Source organism: Mytilus californianus, unplaced genomic scaffold, assembly GCF_021869535.1.
Source record: "Mytilus californianus isolate M0D057914Y unplaced genomic scaffold, xbMytCali1.0.p SCAF_6, whole genome shotgun sequence".
NCBI lineage: Eukaryota > Metazoa > Mollusca > Bivalvia > Mytilida > Mytilidae > Mytilus > Mytilus californianus.
The window spans coordinates 83,647,595-83,667,964 of NW_026262712.1; the positions used below are offsets into that span (position 1 = coordinate 83,647,595).

The 20,370-nt window shown below is 33.8% G+C and overlaps 1 protein-coding gene across 3 annotated transcripts in view; it reads left to right on the plus strand.

Moving 5' to 3' along the window:
* The window catches only part of LOC127705185 (zinc finger protein 37-like), a 106,691-nt gene that overhangs the window by 84,385 nt on the left and 1,936 nt on the right, over positions 1 to 20,370 (plus strand). The window contains exon 5 of one of the 3 annotated variants that reach the window (XM_052209494.1): positions 10,886 to 11,769. The exons of the other annotated variants lie outside the window; for them this stretch is intronic. Coding sequence (XP_052065454.1) covers positions 10,886 to 11,142 — 257 coding nt within the window. The 3' untranslated portion in view covers positions 11,143 to 11,769. Of the gene's footprint in view, positions 1 to 10,885; positions 11,770 to 20,370 lie in introns of those variants that run through there. 3 annotated transcript variants of the gene reach the window in all.

Sequence of the window (20,370 nt, forward strand, 5' to 3'; positions counted from 1 at the left end):
CGAAATAAAGGCATCCAATGTAATGTTTCTCTCTATTTTGGTAGATATTCTAATAAGAAGTGCTTTGAGGTGTACCATTTGCATGCAGTTGGTCTGCATAAACCACAATCAACCAATTAATTGGTTCAAAACTGATTATTTTTACTGCACAGCTCATTACGTTGCTGTATACAATCTACTTGGAAGTACTGTGATCGATCTCTTCGTTGCAATATGGTCTAGTATTATTTTTATTTGAAGCTATGATATTGTCGTCTTTACTATCAATGGCTCTCTTCGGGCACTCAGGCTCCCTCGACCAATAAAAAATGGCCGCCACTAAATAGCCAATAGTGCTGAAAGTGGCGTAAAACACACAAAAATATAAAATTAAAAAAAATCCATCAATCAATCAATCTTTTTAAGATAAATGACGATGCTTTGAGTTTTACGATCAACCAACTAGTGATACAATACAATACAATATTTTTATTTTTCCAAATTAAAGAGCCCATTAAGAGCATAACATTAATAACAACATGACATAAACATTACAGAGTGATTAAAGAAACATAAAATAATAGTTCAAATGCATGAGGAAAGGGTCAGTGGTCAAGGGGAGATAATTTTGCTATCTATTAGAGTTTTTAACTAATTTTCGGATTTTCTAAGTTGCAGGCCTTTATCAAGGTATGCACATAAAATAGATAAAAAAACTGCTATCTTCATTACTCATGATCCATGTAAAAATATCATTTCTGTTTAAATTAACTAAACTGGGGTATTTTTGATATAATCAGTCATATCTCTTCTGAGGTTATTGTAAAGAGGGCATTGCAGAAGAAAGTGCATTTCATTTTCAATAGAATTTGAATTACAATATAAACATATCCTCTCATGTCGAGGTAATATTAGTGTTAGAAAATTTAAGTGAGAGGTGTCTGAATTATTTTGTATTGTATGCCGACCTTTGTACCTTTTATTGTTAAATTGATCTAGATTGAGTACTCGCGATTTGAACCTTGCATAACAAGTCCCTGTCTCGACTGGAACCTCGTCAGTAGTTGTCTTTGTTTACATCTTGCTGTGTATTGTTTTTAAAGTAATGGCGCTGAATGCAGATCTTAGCTAACTTTTAAAATCTATTCACAACGCGTTGACTCGATGCACTTGTCTGTACAAGAGGCCATATGTTTACCTCTAGTTTAATCTTTCGTTGGGTTGTATTGTTTGGTCTCTGTATAATCGAAATATTCCCACTGCATAATAATTTTCAAGTGATATTTTGGAAAATAAAATTAGTGTCCATAAATACCGGCTACTTTTGGGAAAAAAAATAAAAAAATAATCATTATGTATTTCTCTTCAGCACAATTGGCGATTATCCATCACAGTCCTGACGTGGTATAGCACTGGTACTTTCTAGTGAAAGAGTTGGGTTGAAGCAGGTTTAACAGTGTGGTATTGATACACTATATCATACACAATTAAACCAGTATTCATTAATAACTAATGATACACATTTATATTTTTCAAGACAGTGTTAAACCAATATATTTTCGAGGGATGAGAAAATTTAGGTACCAAATTATTAGGGCCCCGCCGAATGGCGTACGCCCTATAGTGATGAGTCTGTCCGTCCGTCTGTCCGTCTGTTCGTCCGTCCGTCCGTCCGTCCGTCCGTAACAAATTGTGTCCGCTCTATATCTAGAGAACCGTTATGATTTCAAAGTTTATACTTGACATGTATATTAACCAACACCAGAGGGTGTGTCATAATGTATGTACAACTTCCTAGGTCAAAGGTCAAGGTCGAAAACTTTGGTTTTAGTTGACAACCCCATGTCCTATGGTAAAGATCGTGTCCGCTCTATATCTTGAGAACCGTTATGGTTTCAAAGTTTATACTTGACATGTATTTAAACCAACACCAGAGGGTGTGTCATAATGTATGTACAACTTCCTATGTCAAAGGTCAAGGTCAAAAACTTTGGTTTTAGTTGACAACCCCATGTCCTATGGTAAAGATCGTGTCCGCTCTATATCTTGAGAACCGTTTTGGTTTCAAAGTTTATACTTGACATGTATTTAAACCAACACCAGAGGGTGTGTCATAATTTATGTACAACTTCCTAGGTCAAAGGTCAAGGTCGAAAACTTTGGTTTTAGTTGACAACCCCATGTCCTATGGTAAAGATCGTGTCCGCTCTATATCTTGAGAACCGTTATGGTTTCAAAGTTTATACTTGACATGTATATTAACCAACACCAGATGGTGTGTCATAATGTATGTACAACTTCCTAGGTCAAAGATCAAGGTCAAAAACTTTGGTTTCAGTTGACAACCCCATGTCCAATGATAAAGATACAAATTTTTTTCCACACATTATTCACAGCCGGGCCCACAGAGATGGCTACCATCTCAATGATATCTAGTTGTTTCAATAACAATACGTTATATCTCAAAATTTCTGTTTCTATTCCCATATTTATCTTTTCTTCACACATCGTATATTGATTCATAAACCAACCCTAAGCAGTAAATATTCTTAATCGTCATTTCAAGACCTTTCAATACAAGGAAGAATTTAAGGGCCATGTTGACTAGTTTGCGTGTGCCTAGAAATGAAAGTAACTAGTTTTTTTGTAAAAGTTAGACAAAAAAGTTAGCACAATTGGTGATTATCCCGTCAACCAATATATTTTTGAGTTATGAGAGAATTTAAGTACCAAAGTGTTGTTTCTATAACTATACGTAATATGCCAAAATTTCCATATATACTTCCAAATTTTTATTTCGTCGCACATCGTTTTGACAACATTAATAAAAGGTGAAGTGGGATATATGGGAATGTGACACCATCCCTACGACATAAGTTACCAAAGGACATTCATGACTGGTCATACACAAACCACAAACATCGTTGGTTTAATGTTATTTGTAATACAACTATTATCACGTGCAAATAGGCTTACTTGGTATGTTAAAGCATTCATTTACTCATAATTTTACGTGTAACATGCATGTGATACGGCTTGCAAATAAATGTTTTACTAAATTGACGTTCTTTTGTCGGTCACTTTTCCCTTTTAAAACTTGTTTTTGTACACGACTCGTATAAAAGTGTCAATGCATATAGCAGTAATAAATAATTCTACAAAGAAAATGATTATACAGATTCTATTTTAGGATATTCTGTCAAAATATCTATCTCATATTTCCAAAGCCAGAAAAAAAAGCCAACTTCTTTTCAAAACAAGGACATTCTGATAGTAATGACGAATGACCCCAGGGTGTGTTGGCTGGAAAATAAATCACACAGAATTCCATTTTCATGAAAACTGCTTGAAGTAACTTACGGTTGTTGTCTTATGTCCAGTGTCAAATATTTCAGCGACATTTAAGATACCATTTGTTACAGTTTATCAATTTGGAAGGTTTGTTTGGAAAAGACCAGTGTAAAAGAGTAATGTGCTATGTAATGTCTGAATGTTGGACAACGAATTCAATTGACGTCATATGCATGGTGTGTATTAACTGTGTCGCCAAAGGCGAAAGTAGGTCTGGTAACCGCTCGACTCCGCCCGTCCGTCCGTTTGAAAGATTTTTCGTCGTTTTCTTGGCTTCTATGAAAGGGAATGATTTAATATTTAGTCTGTAGCTTCATAATATTGAGTTGTTACGAGTAAGTAATTTTTACATCCGCCGTGCAGCTACTTCCTGTTTATCGATCGTTTGAAATTTTACAACACTTATTGTAATAGGAAAACTTTCGTCAAACTTTTCTTGGTCCCTATTGAAGGGAATGGTTTAATCTTTGGTCTGCAGCTTCAATTGGTTAACGGAAGTGATAATTCACAGAAGCCTATTTTAGGTCTAAACTTAATCATTAGTGTATCCAAGGGAGAGGGGAGGAGCCAAACCTTATTTTATCAAAATTTCTGCTCGATTTCACCACAATTTGAAGACACCCGACTGAAAGAAAATAATTATGACGTAGATTTTTTTTTGAACATTTTTCTTTAAATTTTATAACATGTTATTTAGTTGTGTCATAGATCATGGCCGATGCTACCCCATATCCTTTGTTTTTCTATTAAGTAGTTAGCTACTTCATTAAAATCTATTGAACTGTGCCAAAGTTAAGCTAAAAGAATTAAATATTCTTTTTTTTCATCTCTTTATATTTATTGTAAAAGTTTTGTAAAAATTCATAAGTAAATATATCTAAGTTTGCCGGAATATTATAATATTTGTTGATTAAGATCTTGACAACAGTTTGCAAATGCGTTATGTTCCATGATTTCTAGGCTATAGTATATACCTGGTTTAATATACCAACAAGAAGTGTGTAAATCCTCTTGGATAACATAATTTTGGAATCCCTCAAGATAAATTCTCTAACTCTGAAACTTAGCCAAATATGAAAGTTTGTAATAAAAAGAAGGGTTTGTATTCCTCATGGCTAGTCGCATTCGTTTGTGAGGGAAAGATGACTGGATTGTGGTTTAAAGTGAAAGTTGTTCTTGTGTGTCTTGTTCGTCGTCATTGCAATAACTACGATCGCGTTTCATGATAGGAAGCATAATAAATTACAATTCTGTTGTCTAATTTAGAAAAGTTTAAGACAATCCTTGTCCTTTGATAAATTTTGTGGATAGTTGGCAATCATGCCACATCTTTATCATATTTTTTTTGGATAGTTGGCAATCATGCCACATCTTTATCATATTGATTATTAACATCAGATCTTTACAAGACTTACATTTAAGCTTCTTTCATATATGTTTATGCTGATTCTTTTAACAGAAAACAGTGGGGGAATTAAGGTGGAAATAACTAAAACAAAGTCTTTTTTTTTATTCCACGATTAAATAAGTGAAGCTTTTAGAAGAAAAAAATCACACGGAAGCTTAAAAGATCTAAATTTAAATCAAGAATTTCTTCTGACTGCCATTTAATTCATTGAATCATAAAAATGGAGGAAGTGTTTGTTTAAAATTCTCTGATGCATTCATTCCGCAACCGCCTTACATGAAGTGCAACCCTAATGGAAAAGAAAAAAATATGTAATAGTGTCTATTATTATACTTATTAAAAGTTTAAAAAGAACAAACGGATTTTTTGTCGTTACTTCCTTTGAAAATTTGCCAATCGAATACAAATCTTCATTAAAAACTATATTTTTTTTCGCCCAGTCAGATCATAAAAATGACATATTGAAGGCCGTACTTTGACCTATAATTGTTTACTTTTTACACATTGTGACTTGAATGGATAGTTGTCTCATTGGCACTCATACCGCATCTTATTTATATATAATACAAGGCATGCATTAACCCCTCCAAATTTATTTCAGAAAAATAGTGAAATTACTTTCAAATCGGTTTGATTTTAAAGCAAATTTCCTCGTTAATTCAAGATATCCGCATAATTTAGCATTGCCTAAGACATAGCTAAATTTCAAATGTTAAAATGACAACTGCTTTTTGACGGCGTTATGATGTGTACATAGAAAGTTTTACTTAATCTTCAACAAATATATGGGATTAAAATTGAAATATGATACCAATTTGAAATCTATGAATATGTTTCTGAGACCAGTCCTAATATGGTTATAAAAATGTTAAACAAAAATACAGAATTCCAAGCAAATTAGGGAAGTCCATAAAAACTGACAAAATCAAACGCTATATACCAACTGAACAAGTGAAAAGCAACTGCCATACCTGACTTTTTTGCACAGGCATTTTTGAAGAATCTGTCTTTATAATATTGATAAAGAAAACAAGTTATTATCATTTTTATCATTCTTTCTGGTTACAAATCTACAGATTCTTATACTATAGATTTAAATTACACCTTTTGTTTTAAATTTTTACGTCTGAATTGTATTTGTTTGGGAAGTATTACAGATCAACTTTTATTACACTTTGAAACTAATCTAAAATGTTTCATGGTTTATCTTGATTGAAATTTTGAGTACACGTTAACTTTTAAATTTGAACTTGGCAATATTGTTCTGCACTGTTCATGAAAATACCATATGCAATATGTTAGAAAGTAAGGTACGCAATAGTTCATTAAGACTATGAATGATTTCGGGAATGTACTTGTACAAGAATGGTTAAATAAAGTTATGCAACTGTAAGTGCATATATGATTTTGCCACAAATTCACAAATAAATCGGAATTTAAAATGACCGTTATAAAATATGAAGGTTTAACATAACTTAATAATAATTTACCAACCCTTCCATTTGGCAACTGCGTGTACCGAGTCAAGACTAAGAATAGTCGATCACTCATAACTATAATCATGGAAGTATTATATAGACAATATAATACTTCCATGCTCTAATTTTAACAATTTGACCGTTTTTATACGACCGCAAAAAAATTTTGCGGTCGTATATTGGTATGACGTTGGCGTCGTCGTCGTCGTCCGGCGTCGTCCGGCGTCGTCGTCGTCGTCGTCTTCGTCCGAAGACACATTGGTTTTCGCACTCTAACTTTAGTTTAAGTGAATGGTCTCTAAGAAATTTTACCATAAGGTTCAATACCACAAAAGGAAGGTGGGGATTGATTTTTGGGGTTATGGTACTAACAGTTAAGGAATAAGGGGCCAAAAAGGGGCCAAAAATAAGCATTTTTGTAACTTCCAGACATAACTTGTGTGTAAGTGTATGGATCTTTATGAAATTGTACTACAAGGTTCCATATCACAAAGGGAATGCTGGGTTTGAGTTTTGGGGTAATTGCCTAAAACGTTTAGGAATTTGGGGCCAAAAAGGGGCCAAAAACAAGCATTTTTCTAGTTTCCAGACAATAACTTGTGTTCAAGTGTATGGATCTCTCTGAAAATGTACTGCAAGGTACCATACCACAAAAGGAAAGGCTGGGATTGATTTTGGGGGTAATTGCCTCAAAATTTTAGGAATTAGGGGCCAAAAAGGGGCTAAAAACAAGCAGTTTTCTAGTTTCAGGACAATAACTTGTGTGTAAGTGTATGAATCTTTATGAAATTGTACTACAAGGTTCCATATCTCAAACGGAAAGCTGGGTTTGAGTTTGGGGGTAACTGCCTTAAACGTTTAGGAATAAGGGGCCAAAAAGGGGCAAAAAAACAAGCATTTTTCTAGTTTCCAGACAATAACTTGTGTTCAAGTGTATGGATCTCTCTGAAATTGTACTGTAAGGTACCATACCACAAAGGGAAGGCTGGGATTGATTTTGGGGGTGATGAATCATAAGGGGGTTCAAAAAATTTGGGGGGAGGGATATTTTTTTCCTTTTTTTTCTTTAAAATTTTCCATTTTAAATTGGTTATTTCTGATTTATATATAAAAGCAAATAGTAATGATATGGTTTGAATAGGTAAATTAATTTTTTTTAAGTTCTTAGACCACATTCATTCTGTGTCAGAAACCTATGCTGTGTCAAATATTTAATCACAATCCAAATTCAGTGCTGTATCAAGCTTGAATGTTGTGTCCATACTTGCCCCATCTGTTCAGGGTTCGACCTCTGCGGTCGTATCAAGCTGCGCCCAGCGGAGCATTTTATTCTTCTTCATGATAATGGACAGCATATATGCTAATATATTATTTAAATATACCTTATAGCTTAGTAAATATGTTTCTCGTTATTTAAAACAGATAAACTACTTTGCGCTCAGGATTCTAAGATGCATTATTATTTGTAGTTTTATTTTATGGTGTAAAACAACAGAAGTCTACAAAACATTATTTAGTCTACATTAAAAAACTAAAAAGAACAATGATAACATTTAAGAGCTTATTCGTATACGGTTTTTGTTCCAATGGAAAAGATATCACTCAAACACTGCTTTACCCCACCACTCTTAATGTTGCGATCTAAAGGCAGAAAAGTTGTCAGTGAATTGTCTGTTTTACTTACTTCTTAGATTTTTTCAGCACATTTCGGCATTGACTCTTATCTTTTATTGAAGACCCGTTTGTTGATTTATAGCTAGATGCCGATGGTTGTTTTGTTTAATGTTTGATACTATTTTATTTATATTTGTAGAAGGTAAAGAGTTACAGATTAATAAAACGATTCAGAAATCACGAATAATTATGGATGAACCGATTTTGCTCGTACCACTTTTTTTTGGGTAAAATAACCATCAGATATACTAGACTTTTGACTCAGTCCGTTAGTTTTCTCGGTTGAATTGTTTTACATTTGTCATGTCGGGGCCTTTTATAGCTTGCTATGCGGTATGGGTTTTGCTCGTTTTTAAAGGCCTTAAGGTGACCTATAGTTGTTAACTTCGACGTCATTTGGTCTCTGATGGAGAGTTGTTTTATTGGCAATCATACCACATCTTCTTATTTTTATATTATTATTTCAAAGTAGATTTTACCAAATTCTCAAAATGACATTATTTTGTTATCACAAATTATTAACAATTGTATGTTTTTGTTTTTGTACACGATACTGCAACATCAGGGGCGTGTTTTATTGGTCTCTTCGGTACATCTCCAGAATGTCTTCTGGTGAAGAGTCCAAAAAAATTAATCTGGACCTCTTCTGGAGATATTCTATGGAAGATCAATAAAATAAAAATGCAATTTGCCGCCGAATATAGCAGGTTTTTGTTATGTTGGATGACATAAATTAAGTTTACGATTTTTTTAGAAAATTAAGATACGTCCATGCAGTAGACATGACTGTAAAAGTGTTCTCTGTTCGTTACAATTTTCTTTATGCTTTCCTTTAACTCAATTTTGCTGAAAAAATCAGGCTTAACCCCCACTATTAGATTTTTAAGAATAATCTTAAACTGCATAAGAATTCTTTAATGTTTGTCTGGAATATGACTGATGAAAAAGGAAATCTTAGTCTTTCCATTTTTGTTTTTAAAGTAACCGAACTGAATTAACAAGATATCAGAAAGTTCGAAAAAATCGTTTTTCTCTGGCGGTCTTTGAAGAAAATCTTCTGGTCCTAAGTATTATTTCTAATGCAAAATTTCGATGGTCAAAACCTTCGGACTACCACTTTTCAATATTTTTTATTGTATATGGATCTATATGTAATAAAATTGAGAATGGAAATGGGGAATGTTTCAAAGAGACAACAACCCGACCAAAGAGCAGACAACAGCCGAAGGCCACCAATGGGTCTACAACGTATACCAGACGTTTCTTAGACTTTTATTTAATAAATCAGTTGGTTGTGTACTGATTGATACTTAAGTCTGGGAGAACAAGATTTATTTCAGTACTAGTTGCAACTAGCTTTGAACGAACTTCTAGTAATTGCAAATACTCTTAGTTCAATGCTTTGAGTCTATTGTCTTAATGTTAGTTGGCCGGTTTCTTTTGTGTGTCTCGTACCGATCTTTTGAGTTAATCTAATTGCAACTGCCGGATTTGCGCAGGTTGTTCTTATATTGTACTGCTACACTACTGTTTCAGCTTCGGGGAGGATTGAGCGCTCACAAACAAGTTGTTGTACTGTTACATCACTGTTCCAGGTAGGGGATGGTTGGGATCCCGCTTACATGTTTAACCCCGCCACATTCTGTATGTATGTGCCTGTCCCAAGCCAGGAGCCTGTAAGTCAGTGGTTGTCGTTTGTTGCTGTGTTACTTATTTGTTTTTCGTTCACTTTATTTTGTATATTAGTTAGGCCGTTAGTTTTTACCATTGAATTGTTTTACATTTGTGATTTCGGGGCTTTTTATAGCTCACTATGTGGTATGGGCTTTGCTTATTGTTGAAAGCCGTATTGTGACATATGGCTGTTAATTTCTGTATCATTTGGTCTCTTGTGAAGAGTTGTCTCATTGTCAATCATACCAAAACTTAGTTTTTATATAAACCCTGCAATATTCTTTATGAACCTGTCCCAAGTCAGGAGCCTGTAGTTTAGTGGTTGTCGTTGGTTCATGTCTCAACTCACATTTGATATTTTGTAAATTGTTTTGTTTTGTATAATTAGGCCGTTAGTTTTATCGTTTGAATTGTTTCACACTTTTAATGGCCTTTTATAAACGGCTTTACAGTATCGGGTTTTGTCATTGTTGAAGGCCTTAAGGTTGCCTATAATTGCTTACAATCACTTCATATTAGGATAGTGTCCTCATTAGCAATCATATCACATCTCTTCGTTTTTATATAATTTACCCGACTTTTTATCTCGTGTTTACCTGAACATGCATGAAATATTTGTCACTGGGCGGCGTTAAAAATTAGCATGATCAATTTAAACTTGTGTTTAATAAGAGAAAACCATCTGATATTTATTTATTTGTTGGGATGGGGGACAGGAGGATTTCGTATATGACTGATATGGTTGCCTGGTAAGAGCTAAAAAATAGGCATGATTAGCGACAAATTAAAATGAATAATAATGCCCTCTTTCCTTCTTCATTAATTCCTCATCTATTGATTTAAACTGACTACTACTGAGCCCAATCATGAGTGTTGAAAGTAAACTGACTACTACTGAGCCCAATCATGAGTGTTGAAAGTAGCGTAAAACACTAATCAAAATCCCTTCCCTAGAATTTCAACGAATAATTGTCCCTTAACTGTTATTGTCCGTGTAGTTCTTATATTCATCCAGCTTATCGTTCTACAGAGATGTCCTACTAAGGCTGTCATACCATAAAAACGTTTATAACACAGCTCACATTCTAATATATCTTCATTCATGAATTTATTAATGTCATTTAGACTAAACGACGCCATGTTTGTTATGTGCCTCTGCCGTCTAAACCACCTATTTAAAAAGAAGAGGTGGAAGAGAGCCAGAAGATCTTCATAATTCAAAAAAATAGAAATGGACCTCTTCTGGCTCACAACCGAAGAACAAAAAAACACGCCCCTGTAAACTCTTAGTTTTATAATAAAAATATGGTTTCTTTTGTAGATGGTTTACTTGACCCTAGTACCATGTCAGTACCCATGTCTACAGATCACATATCAGTGTTGGTAGATGGTAATCACAAGCGCTGCCAGTACTGTATCAAGATTGGTGCCAAGACTAAAAATGGATGGGACATATTTACAAGATATAAATGCAAGTCGTGTAACATACCACTTTGTCGTGGCAGTCGGAAGTGTTTTTATTTGTATCATGAAGCTCTGTATCATAAAGGTGTTTTTCCCAGTAATCAGGATGTCTGATGATAACGCTAACATGCTTTTCCACAAATAGACATACACTTTTGCTGTTTTTTAGTAATGGTGAAATTTTTGACTGTGAGTGAACATTTTACGAATTATAATTCTAACGGAGAATATTCCTACTGCATTTTGAATATTGCAATGTTTTTCATTCATTCCGCTAGATTAGTTTTTTTTAACTTGTAAGAAACATCTTTTTCCAGTTAATGATCTATGATTTTTAATTTTTGCTTAATGTACATATTATTAGAGGCAGTTTCTACTTTATTGGCGTCACGTGAAGTTGGAAAAAACGAACTACATGACGTAGTATATCTGCTTAAAAGTAATTTAGGTAATGAATATAATTACTTGTTTAGTTGTACATTTTTCAATAAGGAAAGAAAATCATTTTTACCTTGTAATCTCATTACCAAACATAATACTGAAAATGTTGATGAGTTGTGTAATTCTGACTTCTACAATGTTATTTTTACGGTTGCTAAGTTTTGCACTATCAGCTGTTAACTATTACAGTTACAAACGCATTTCCTTAAAATCTATGACTTCTAGTACATGTATATATGTTAATGAATAACTGTTATGTTCACTGCATTACTTTGTTACTTTATTATATTTGAATATTAATGTGTTTGTTACTATTCACATACTCCTGTTGGGATCTTTGAGAAATATAAACTTTAAACTTTGCTAAGGTTAACTAATCACGTTTACCTGGACATGTATAATCTGCAGTTTTTATTGAAAAGATGAAATTGCTAGAGAGGGATTTGGATTTTTTTTTGTGGACTATACATTACATCTAGCAAGACATATAAGAAAAGGTCGATTTTGTTATGTTTTTATACGACCGCAAAAAATTTTTTGTGGTCGTATATTGGTATGATGTTGGCGTCGTCGTCGTCGTCGTCCGGCGTCGTCCGGCGTCGTCCGAAGACACATTGGTTTTCGCATCCTAACTTTAGTTTAAGTGAATGGATCTCTATGAAATTTTACCATAAGGTTCAATACCACAAAAGGAAGGTTGTGATCGATTTTGGGGGGGTTATGGTACCAACAGTTAAGGAATTAGGGGCCAAAAAGGGGCCAAAAATAAGCATTTTTGTAACTTCCAGACGTAACTTGTGTGTTAGTGTATGGATCTCTCTGACATTGTACCACAAGGTTCCATATCACAAAAGGAATGCTGGGATTGATTTTGGGGGTAATTGCCTCAAAATTTTAGGAATTAGGGGCCAAAAAAGGGGAAAAAACAAGCATTTTTGTAGTTTCATGACAATAACTTGTGTGTAAGTGAATGGATCTTTTTGAAATTGTACTACAAGATTCCATATCACAAAGGGAAAGCTGGAATTGAGTTTGGGGGTAATTGCCGAAACGTTTAGGAATTGGGGGCCAAAAAGGGGCTAAAATAAGCGTTTTTCTAGTTTCCAGACAATAACTTATGTTCAAGTGTATGGATCTCTCTGAAATTGTACTGCAAGGTACCATACCACAAAGGGAAGGCTGGGATTGATTTTGGGGGTAATTGCCTCAATATTTTAGGAATTAGGGGCCAAAAAGGGACAAAAAACAAGCATTTTTCTAGTTTCAGGACAATAACTTGTGTGTAAGTGTATGGATCTTTTTGAAATTGTACTACAAGGTTCCATATCACAAAGGGAAAGCTGGGTTTGAGTTTGGGGGTAATTGCCTTAAACGTTTAGGAATTTGGGGCCAAAAAGGGGCCAAAAAACACATTTTTCTAGTTTCCAGACAATAACTTGTGTTCAAGTGTATGGATCTCTCTGAAATTGTACTGCAAGGTACCATACCACAAAGAGAAGGCTAGGATTGAGTTTGGGTGTGATGAATCATAAGGGGGTTCAAAAAATTTGGGGGGAGGATTTTTTTTTTTTCCCTTTTTTTTCTTTTTTTCCTATTTTTTCTTTTAAAATTTTCCATTTTAAGTTGGTTATTTCTGATTTATATTTAAAAGCAAATAATAATGATATGGTAGGAGATACACACCAAACAGGATGTGTAAATTATTATATAATAAGTATTGTGCAATAGCAAGAAATTTTCAATTGCACAGTATTGCACAATAGCAAGAAATCTTCAATTGCACAGTATTGCGCAATAGCAAGAAATCTTCAATTGCACAGTATTGCGCAATAGCAAGAAATATCCAATAGCACAATATTGCAAAAATAGCAAGAAATTGTCAATTGTACAGTATTGCGCAATAGCAAGACATATTTAATTGAACATGCAGTATTGTGCAAATGAAGATACTTCGTATAAATTGCTTATTTCTTGACCAATTTCAATGGGGTTTTATTCTTGAGTTCTTGGGGTTCTTTAATATGCTGAAACTAACCGTGTATTTAGTTTTTGGATTTTGGGCCAAGTTTTTAAATTGGTCCACATTGAGGTCCAAAGGGTCTAAAATTAAACTTTGTTTGATTTCATCAAAAATTGAATTATTGGGGTTCTTTGATATGCCGAATCTAACCGTGTATTTAGATTCTTAATTTTTGGTTCCGTTTTCAAATTGGTCTACATTAAGGTCCAAAGGGTCCAAAATTAAACTTAGTTTGATTTTAACAAAAATTGAAATCTTAGGGTTCTTTGATATGCTGAATCTAAACATGTATTTAGATTTTTGATTATGGGCCCAGTTTTCAAGTTGGTCCAAATCGGGGTCCAAAATTAAACTTTGTTTGATTTCAACAAAAATTGAATATATGGGGTTCTTTGATATGCTGAATCTAACAATGTATTTAGATTTTTGATTTTTGGGCCTCGTTATCAACTTTGTCCACATTGAGGTCGAAAGGGTCCAAAATTAAACTTTGTTTGATTTCATCAAAAATTGAATTCTTGGGGTTCTTTGATATGCTGAATCTAACATTGATCAGTATATACTTTAAGTAATTAAAATAGTAATATAGTTTTTTTTTTATACTGATAATGGTTTTAAAATGATTAAAGAACGTGAGAAGAAACTAGGACGCCCTATACTTTGTCAAAAACAAACATTTCTTCCTCTACCATTTCTCAACGATGTATAAAGTAAATAGAAACGCAGTTGGTTATTCGATTTTTCCATGATTCGTTTGGCCATATAGCTTCCCACGTTTGTAGGTATTTATACATCCTTGGTTTTCAGATGTTTTGGTCGTATAGCTTCCAACGTTTGTAGGTATTTATACATTCTTGGCTTTCAGATGTTTTGGTAGTATAGCTTCCCACGTTTGTAGGTATTTATACATCCTTGGCTTTCAGATGTTTTGGTCAGTTAGCTTCCCGCGTTTGTAGGTATTTATACATGGTGTTTATATATCTAAACTTATCGATTCGCTCGTGTATGTAACAACGTATTTGATTTCAACTGAAGAAATCTCTGTATTACTGAAAAATTATTACACCAGGGTTTTCGATATCACAAACTAGTCAAAACATTTACTAAATTTTATCATCGGTACAAGGACATCATTCGTAAATATAAATCAACATGCAGACATCTTATACGATCAGGTATTTCACATCCAATATTTTATGGTAATATTCTTTACAAAGCACAAAAATGTAGACATTCACCTCAAAAGCTAACCAAACCTTTAAACAGACTTATTCGGAAAGGATATAGTTACGATACCGTTGTCAAGTCTTTAAGGATTGCATATTTTGGTATTAATATTGATTCACTCATAGGGTCTTTGCATCGGAAATAAACACATTTATTCTAAAACCAGTTATTGGCATGATACGGGTTATGTTCTTCTCATATATTTTATGATGGTATGATACTAAACCCCTTACGGGAGGGATTGTACTTGATTTTCATATGATGAAGACATAATCTTTCAATCAGTTTAATTGAGGTCTGGAGCTGGCATGTCAGTAACTGCTAGTAGTCCTTTGTTCATTTATGTATCATTGTCATTTTGCTTAGTTTCTTTTGTTACCTATTCTGACATCGGACTCGGACTTCTTTTGAACCGAGTTTTACTGTGCGTATTGCTATGTGTTTCTTTATTCTACATTGGCTAGAGGTATAGGGGGGGGGTTGAGATCTCACAAAACATGTTTAACCCCGCCGCATTTTTGCGCCTGTCCCAATTCAGGAGCCTCTGGCCTTTGTTAGTCTTGTTTGTTTTTTTTAATTTTAGTTCATTTATATGTTTTGGAGTTTAGTGTGACGTCCAATTTTCACTGAACTAGTACACAATTTTATTTAGGGGACAGCTGAGGACACCTCCGGGTGCGGGATTTTCTCGCTGCGTTGAAGACCCATCGGTGGCCTTCGGTTGTTGTCTGCTCTTTGGTCGGGTTGTTGTCTCTTTGACATATTCCCCATTTCCATCCTCAATTGTATCCTTGTCTTTCAGATGTTTTGGTCGTATAGCTTCCCACGTTTGTAGGTATTTATAAATCCTTGGCTTTCAGATGTTTTGGTCGTATAGCTTCCCACGTTTGTAGGTATTTATAAATCCTTGGCTTTCAGATGTTTTGGTCGTATAGCTTCCCACGTTTGTAGGTATTTATAAATCCTTGGCTTTCAGATGTTTTGGTCGTATAGCTTCCCACGTTTGTAGGTATTTATAAATCCTTGGCTTTCAGATGTTTTGGTCGTATAGCTTCCCACGTTTGTAGGTATTTATAAATCCTTGGCTTTCAGATGTTTTGGTCGTATAGCTTCCCACGTTTGTAGGTATTTATAAATCCTTGGCTTTCAGATGTTTTGGTCGTATAGCTTCCCACGTTTGTAGGTATTTATAAATCCTTGGCTTTCAGATGTTTTGGTTTGAGAGTTCCTGATGAAGGTCAATCCAGAAAAAACGCTCTGGGCATGGGGAATTTATAAAGTGTATTTTTCATGCAACAAACGATCTAATGTAATTTGAATATAAGAGTTTTAATCAGTTAAATATCTTTTGGCTCAAAAGTTTATTCAAAATGTCCATATCCATATTGTTGTGTAAAACATATTGTTTTATATCTCTTATATATCAAAAACTGTTTGTCAATTGAGAGGTTGATAAAAATAATTTTACTAAAATCCTTGCATAAATAAAAAAAAAAAAAAAACGTTTGGGAGAAATTATTAAGAAAAATCTATTTGCAGTTTTATATACTGTAGTGTTTATCATAGTTTTATTGCCTCAACCAAATGTAATGAAACTTATACACAATGCTTATTACCACAAACACAGATCAAGTTTGAATTTTGGTGGCGTCACTTTTACCGTTCTAGAGTTATACCCTTTACAAATGGAAAAATTGCTGAATTTTTCGCTTCCGTTCTCTTACTTAAGTTTGCCACAACCAAATGTTATGAAACTTATACACAATGTATTACCACTAAACACAGATCAAGTTTAAATTTTGGTGGCGTCACTTTTACCGTTCTAGAGTTATGCCCCTTTACAAATGGAAAAATTGCTGAAGTATTCGTTTCTGTTCTCTTACTTTAGTTTGCCTCAACCAAATGTTATAAAACTTATGCACAATTCTTATTACCATAAACACAGATCAAGTTCGAATTTTGGTAGCGTCACTTTAACCGTTCTAGAGTTATGCCCCTTTACAAATGGAAAAATTGCTGAATTATTTCGTTTCATTCTCTAACTTAAGTATGCCTCAATCAAATGTTATGAACTTATACACAATGCTTATTACGACAAAACTCAGATCAAGTATGAATTTGGGTAGCGTCATTTTTGTCATTCTAGAGTTATGTCCCTTTATAACGTTATATGTATAACCCGGAAGATTTGAACAAATGTGAATTAGAAATAAAGCAAATTCAGACAATATATTTTTAGTGCTAAAGTGACAATTTGTTAATCCGTTTATCTCACCTTTTACATTTCTTTGTGTTTAATTAATTCTATTGTTAAATATATATTTGTCGTAATGGAAATCACTTTGACGATGACAAGCTAATCCGTTGGACACTAATCCTTTTCTGTAGATACTGTTTCTTATATATGCTTTTGTATGATATTTTTGAAGTCAGTTTTAGGTTTTAGGTCTGGTATTGTCCGGACCTTGTTAATAAAGTTTAAAGTATTGGTATTCCGTCTTTGAATTAACACGAAAACCCCCCCCGGTTATATATTGGTTGAGGTTACCCGCGGCACGATCCTGAGCTAGTTCCCCCAAACTAGCAAATGATTACCTTCAGAAGCAACGGAATGGAAGGACCTTGGGATTACCAGCCTTGCAGAAATGGACATCCGTTTCCGATAAGAAAATCATATACCTGTTTGGAACTTCTGTACAAATATTGCGGTAAGACATTGAATGTTTTCACATACCATCGGTGTAATGCAGTAAACGCTTATTGTTACAAATGCAGACATCATGGGCATGTTGCCCGCATGTGTAATTTTCACGTGAAGTCATTTGTCAGCAACCCAAAACCAAAGAAGAAATCGAAATAAAAAATTCAAAGAAACAGCGACAGAATGAGAAAGTTTATAGAGAAGAAACAAATGTCTCAATTTCCGTTTCAAGGACTCGAGGACAAGGAACTCTCTACTTTTACATGCTCCATACAGGACGAATCCGCAAAACAGCACATAAACATGTTAAAAGCGTCTCATCGAAACTCACTGAAAGAAATCGCTGTACTCAAATGTGAAAATTTGAAATTGGATACCGTAATGAAAGATAATGTGATGTTAAGGAACAGTTTTGACAAATTAAATTTGGAACGTTTACAACATATTCGACTAATTCAAACGATCGAGTGGGAGTTAGCTGAGCATACAAGTAGAACTGAAAATTTTGAAAAGGATATAGTGTGTTTGAAAGAGGAAAACCTTAATTTAACTAACACTAGATACCGTTTAACCATGGATTTGCAAAATGCTGAGATGCAAGACTGTCATTTTATCAAAACACTTAAAGACGAAATTCAGAAAATCAAGGTACTAAATTCCGACAATTTACGTGAACATCAAAATTTGCTTCATGAACTTTCAATCGCCGAGAATCAAATTGATTGATTGATTGATTGATTGTTGGTTGCTTAACGTCCAGTGGCAAATATTTCATGCATATTCAGGACGAGAACAAATTAACAATATATACAATAAGTAGGTTCTGTAATAGGGGCCGTCCGGGATTAAGGTCGGAGAAATTTAGACTGCCACGGGAAATGAGGGTATATTGGATAGGGACAGAAATTTAGCCTTGCAATAGGTCACCTACGGACCCCTCAAAGAGTTGTAGAATCAAATTGAAAGTTTGCGTACAAACTATTCCCACAATTCGCATCAACGCCAACGACAAGGAGGATACCCACGAAGATAACCGAAGTGAAATTGTCTCAATTCAGCAAACTCGGAGACCGAGTTTAGATGGAGTAGTAGCGAATATAAACCGGAAGATTTGGACAAATGTGAATTAGAAATAAAGCAAATTCAGACAATATATTTTAAGTGCTAAAGTGACAATTTGTTAATCTGTTTATCTCACCTTTTACCTTTCTTTGTGTTTAATTAATTCTATTGTTTAGAATATAGCAAAGTGCTCTCGGCCAATGAAATTGTAGGATTTGACGCCTCTTAATTGTGAAGAATGAATGTAAATCATGTTCTTAGTAAGGGATTATCCTATTATGTGGGTCTATTTACAGTTCAAAACAAAGAGTTTCTATAAATGAGTTACAACTGCCTCGAAGCACATTTATCCGATTGAAAAGATTTATCACACAGTGATTGAAACTGACTAAAAAACTTAAAATAAGTTGAAGTTTACTGTGCAGTAAAATTGGTACCGTGAATGTTATTATGAAAATATTAATAATTTCAAATAAGTAAACAATATCAAAGCATTTGCTAAAAAAACAAAAAAAAGCTTTAAAATAAAAATAAAAAATACCTTAATCTTTAGCTTTCCAAAACTTTGATCACTGGATCAGTGGTTTGGAAGAATAATTATTTCCAATATTCCAATCAAATAAAAAACAAAAAACAAAACAGGAATTTAATTTAAAGTCTTGAACATATAAAAAACTTTTAGAGGCATTTTATTTGAACATTTCCCTGACATAATGAAATAGTATTTGATGTAAAAAGCCGGACCAAAATATTGGCTGTTAAATAAAACTTATTTGTAACTCAAATGTATCAATTGCTTTAAACTGTAAATTAAAAAAAAGATAATTCCTCACTAAAATATTACATGATTTACATTCATACTCACAATCAGGAAACATATACAATTCCTACATTTTCTTTGTTCTGTTGTGTCACCTAATATGTATAACGCATTTGTTTTAAAATATTTCCCAAATGATAAGAAAGTCCTTACATCACTAAAACTAATTCATAAATGAAATGCCTAAAAAGGATTTCATGCATTAATTATAAACATTGCACTGACAATGAAACTAATTCTTAAATACAGCCAATTAAGAGATCATTTGAGCCTTGAGCCTTGAGCACTTTACAATATTCTAAGTTTGTAAGAGAATGATAATCCCTTATATCATGATAAGTACTCGCTAACGCTCGTACTTAATCATGAAGAAAGGGATTATCATTCTCTTACATATACTAAATATATATTTATCGTAATGGAAATCACTTTGACGATGACAAGTTAATCCGTTGGACACTAATCTTTTTCTATAGATACTGACTCTTATATATAGTTTTGTATGATATTTTTGAAGTCAGTTTTAGGTTTTAGGTCTGATACTGTCCGGACCTTGCTAATAAAGTTTAAAGTATTGGTATTCAGTCTTTGAATTAATATAACACGGAAAACCCCCGGTTATATATTGGTTGAGGTTACCCGCGGCACGATCCTGAGCTAGTTCCCCCAAACTAGCAAATGAATACCTTCAGAAGCAACAGAATGGAAGGACCTTGGAATTACCAGCCTTGCAGAAATGGACATCCGTTTCCGATAAGAAAATCAGATACCTGTTTGGAATTTCTGTGCAAATATTGCGGTAAGACATTGAATGTTTTCACATACCATCGGTGTAATGCAGTAAACGCTTATTGTTACAAATGCAGACATCATGGACATTTTGCCCGCATGTGTAATTTTCACGTGAAGTCATTTGTCAGCAACCCAAAACCAAAGAAGAAATCGAAATAAAAAATTCAAAGAAACAGCAAGCGGGGGTATCATCTGTGTCCCATGGACACATTCCCCATTTATTTTGGTATAATTTATTTGAATGCAAAGTGGGGATTAAATACCAGTTAAAAGACGACT